This window comes from Neomonachus schauinslandi, unplaced genomic scaffold, assembly GCF_002201575.2.
Source record: "Neomonachus schauinslandi unplaced genomic scaffold, ASM220157v2 HiC_scaffold_1173, whole genome shotgun sequence".
Taxonomy (NCBI): domain Eukaryota; kingdom Metazoa; phylum Chordata; class Mammalia; order Carnivora; family Phocidae; genus Neomonachus; species Neomonachus schauinslandi.
Genome location: NW_025409863.1, coordinates 6,541 through 10,588, shown reverse-complemented (window position 1 = coordinate 10,588; position 4,048 = coordinate 6,541). Strand labels below are relative to the sequence as shown.

General features: G+C 49.9%; 1 protein-coding gene across 1 annotated transcript; it reads right to left on the bottom strand.

Moving 5' to 3' along the window:
- Positions 1-1,244: 1,244 nt before the first annotated feature.
- LOC123323819 (agmatinase, mitochondrial-like) lies at positions 1,245-3,100 on the bottom strand (the record flags this gene model as incomplete). The annotated part of the gene is made up of 2 exons (XM_044912320.1): positions 2,829-3,100; positions 1,245-1,447 (listed from the first exon to the last, which is right to left on the bottom strand). Coding segments are annotated over exons 1-2 (475 nt in total), but the record flags the coding sequence as incomplete, so codon positions are not given.
- Between the last annotated feature and the right edge of the window lie 948 nt (positions 3,101-4,048).

Sequence of the window (4,048 nt, the reverse complement as noted above, 5' to 3'; positions counted from 1 at the left end):
AAAGAAAGAAAAGAGAAAAAGAAAAGCATTTCCTGAAAAGAAAGAAAGAAAGAGAAAAGAAAAGAGAAAAAGAAAAAAGAAAATTATGTCCTTGAAATAGTTAAAAAGTCACAGCTGAGCTCCTGTTGTGAGCCTTCCCCAGGCCTGGAATCAAGGGGTAAGACAAAGGTGAGGTGCATAGAGACACTTGCTGGGATGCAAAATTTAAGGGACACCAAAAAACTCAGTCATTAAGATAAATACTATTTTGATGTAATACTTTTAAAAATCAAGGTCAATGCAAAAAAAATCCACGATAAATTTTTTTTTTAGATTTATTTATTTGAGAGAGAGAACAGAAGTGAGGGTGGGGGAGCAGAGGAAGAGGGACAAGCAAATTCCGAGCTGAGCCCAGAGCCAGATGCGGGGCTCAATCCCAGGACCCTGAGATCATGACCTGAGGGAAACCAAGAGTCAGACCCCCAACCGACTGAGCCACCCAGGCACCCCTCCATGATAAATTTTTTTAAAAAGACAGGATCAGGGGCGCCTGGGTGGCTCAGTTGGTTAAGCGACTGCCTTCAGCTCAGGTCATGATCCTGGAGTCCCTGGATCGAGTCCCGCATCGGGCTCCCTGCTCAGCAGGGGGTCTGCTTCTCCCTCTCCCGCTCCCTCCTCTTGTGCTCTCTCTCTCTCTCTCACTCTCTCTCTCAAATAAAAAATAAAAATAAAAAAATAAAAAGACAGGATCAGGGGCACCTGGGTGGCTCAGTTGTTAAGCGTCTGCTTTCGGCTCAGGTCATGGTCCTGGGGTCCTGGGATCAAGCCCCGCATCAGGCTCCCTGCTTGGCGGGAAGCCTGCTTCTCCCTCTCCCGCTCCCCCTGCTTGTGTTCCCTCTCTTGCTGTGTCTCTCTCTGTCAAATGAATAAATAAAATCTTTAAAAGAAAAAAAAAAGACAGGATCAGTAATAGTGCTATTCTGAACTATATTGGAGCCTGAGGCAAAAGGGAAAAGTCGATCACATTTATAGTTGACTTTTTGGCAACCCCCCCAAAGTGAATGCCTCACTTCCTCACCCTAGTCCATCCCTGCCAGTCATACAAGTCCAAAAATGTAAACAGCCTCTCCCCAGGGGTTAAAACAAATGAATTTAAAACATTCTCTTTCCAACTGTCTCCATATTCCCAGTGGCTTGCCCGGAAGGAGCCCACCATAAATGAACCCTCAGCGCAGAGCTGCACTTGTCCCCACAGACGCCATTACCCAAGGTGAGGGGAATACAGCCAGCTGCTACAATTTTCTGATAGGCCTCTCGAATTAGACGGCAGCTGTCCGTAAGGTTGTAAAGATTGACGTTCACATCGCCTAGGTCTGCAACCATGAGGGACTGGAAGGGGAGGGCCCCCATGCTAGGGTTTGCTGTCCGAAGCATCACTGATTCTTCCCGGATCCGCCGAGGTCCAAATCTGGAGAAGGAAGAATCATCCTGTGAACCATCCCAAAAAGGTCAGAGGTCCTACCTAGGCCAGGATTTCTTAGCCTCTGCACTGCCGACATTTGGGGCTGGAGGAATCTTTGATGTGGGGGGCCATCCAGTGCCTTGTAGAATGTTTCCCCTAATCTATAACCCACTAGATGCCAGTGGCAAATTGGGATAACCAGAAAGGCCTCCAGAAGCCACCAAATGTCCCCTGGGGGCAAAATCACCCCTGGTTGAGAACCACTGATCCAGGCTATATACTTGAAGAGATTAAAGGCACGGATTTAGGAGACTACCCATCACCAATTTACTACATGACATTAGATAATTTCTTAATCTCCATGAGCCTCAATTTCCTAATCTGTGAAATAATGATATTTACCTTACTGTGTTGTTGGAGGAATTGAGTGAGGTCATCTATGCAAAGCGCCTTGCATTAAGGAGACATTTTATAAATGGTGGCATCCATACTTCAGATTATTAGATGTAAAGTGGCTGAGCTGAATCAGAAATAGCTGATGCTCACTAATTAGGAAATTACTTCAGCTGCCTTGATCTTAGAAAAAAATGCCTTGGGGTTCTTGGCTGGCTCAGGTGGTAGAGATAGAGGGTGGGACTCTTGATGTCGGGTTTGTAAATTCCAGTCACACACTGGGTGTAGAGATTACTTAAAAATAATAAAATGTATTTTTTTTTTTAAAAGCACCTTGTGTTTGAGCAATTCTTTTTGTTTTGTTTTGTTTTGTTTTGTTTTTTATTTTATTTATTTATTTTTTTTTTTTTAAAGATTTTATTTATTTATTTGACAGAGAGAGACACAGCGAGAGAGGGAACACAAGCAGGGGGAGTGGGAGAGGGAGAAGCAGGCTTCCCGCGGAGCAGGGAGCCCGATGCGGGGCTCGATCCCAGGACCCTGGGATCATGACCTGAGCCGAAGGCAGACGCCCAACGACTGAGCCACCCAGGTGCCCCTTGTTTTGTTTTTTAAAGATTTATTTGACAGAAGTATTTGAGCAATTCTTGATCAGGTGACATCTAGAAGTTTGGGGAAGGTGCATGCAATTTCCTCTGTTCTCAGAAACAACGTCCCCTGCCCCCGTAAGCCCCACAGCCACCATCCCAGCAAGGCTGAGGAATCAGCGTGTGGAGAAGGCTCCTGTCACCAATAGATGGCCCACATGTCCAGCCCTCACCACTGCTTGATGCGGGAGGAGGGAAATCAAGGGTCTTTCAACCGATTGGGAGCATTCTGGAGCCAGCACTTCCAACCCCACCCTGGGTGAGCGGAGGCGCCCGTCCCTTTGTCTTTCGCGCCCAGTGGCCATCGGGCGGTCCACCCACGTGTCCCCGAATCCTTCGGACCTTACCTCGCCCCGGGCCGGTTGGAGGTCCCAATGTCCAGCGGCACCCCGACGAAGGCGGCGTCCAGCCCCTCGGGGGAGGCCTGCACCGGCAGCCGCATCATGGAGCAGACGCCCACCGGCCGCGCCACGAACTCGGAGCTGGGGGGCTGGTTCCGGGGCGCATCGGAGGACCGGCTGCTGGAGCTGCGGCCGGGGTGGCAGAGCCCCACGGCAGGATGTGCGCCCCCGCCGGCCCCCAGGCCCCGGGCGCACCGGGACGCGATCCGCCGCAGCATGCCGTCCGCCCGGTCCGCCCAGCTCCAGGCCCGCGGGCTGTGCTCAAAGAGCAGGCGGCCTGGGGATCTGGGCGGGCGAGGGGCCGCTCTCTCCCCGCCCCCTCTCTGGACTCTGGCCTCGGGCTCTCTCGGTAAACAAAGCCAGGCCCGGGACTCCCCACTCCGCGCCACCGCCCCGCCCCGCTGCCTATGCCCCCAAAAAACCGGCCCTCGGCCCCTGCTTCTCCCTTTTAGAGTAATATTTTTAAAGCGAAATGATTTAAAGGAAAAAAAACTTTTCTCTAAGGAAGAGAAATTGGAAATGCACTTTTTAAAAATATTGATTTTAGAAAGAGAGCGAGCGCGGGAGGGGGGGCAGGAGAGAGAAGCGGACTCTGCACTGAGCCCAGAGCCCATGGGGGGGTGAGGGGGGGCTGGATCTCATGACCCTGAGATCATGACCTCAACTGAAATCAAGAGTAGGAGACTTAAGGGACTGAGCCACCCAGGCACCCCGGGAAATGCATTTTTTTTATTTTTTTTTATTTTATTATTTTTTTTAATTTATTTATCTCAGAGAGAATGGGAGACAGAGAGCATGAGAGGGGGAGGGTCAGAGGGAGAAGCAGACTCCCCGCTGAGCAGGGAGCCCAATGTGGGACTCGATCCCGGGACTGCAGGATCATGACCTGAGCCGAAGGCAGTTGCTTAACCAACTGAGCCACCCAGGCGCCCCATTTTTTTTTTTAAATAATATATTAGGAAATGTCTGGGGTAAGATTCTCAGGAAGTAGAGTCTTCCTAAATAAACTTTTTAAAAAGGATTTAGATACCACCCCTAGTGAAGGTCACACTGCCAAGGAGTCCCTAATCTGCAATCCTCTTTCTTTCTAAGGGGAAAGGGGGGAAACCACCAGGGAAAGGAAAAAAGTGATTTGTAATGAAGTTATGTGAGCCATGCGGTGGTAT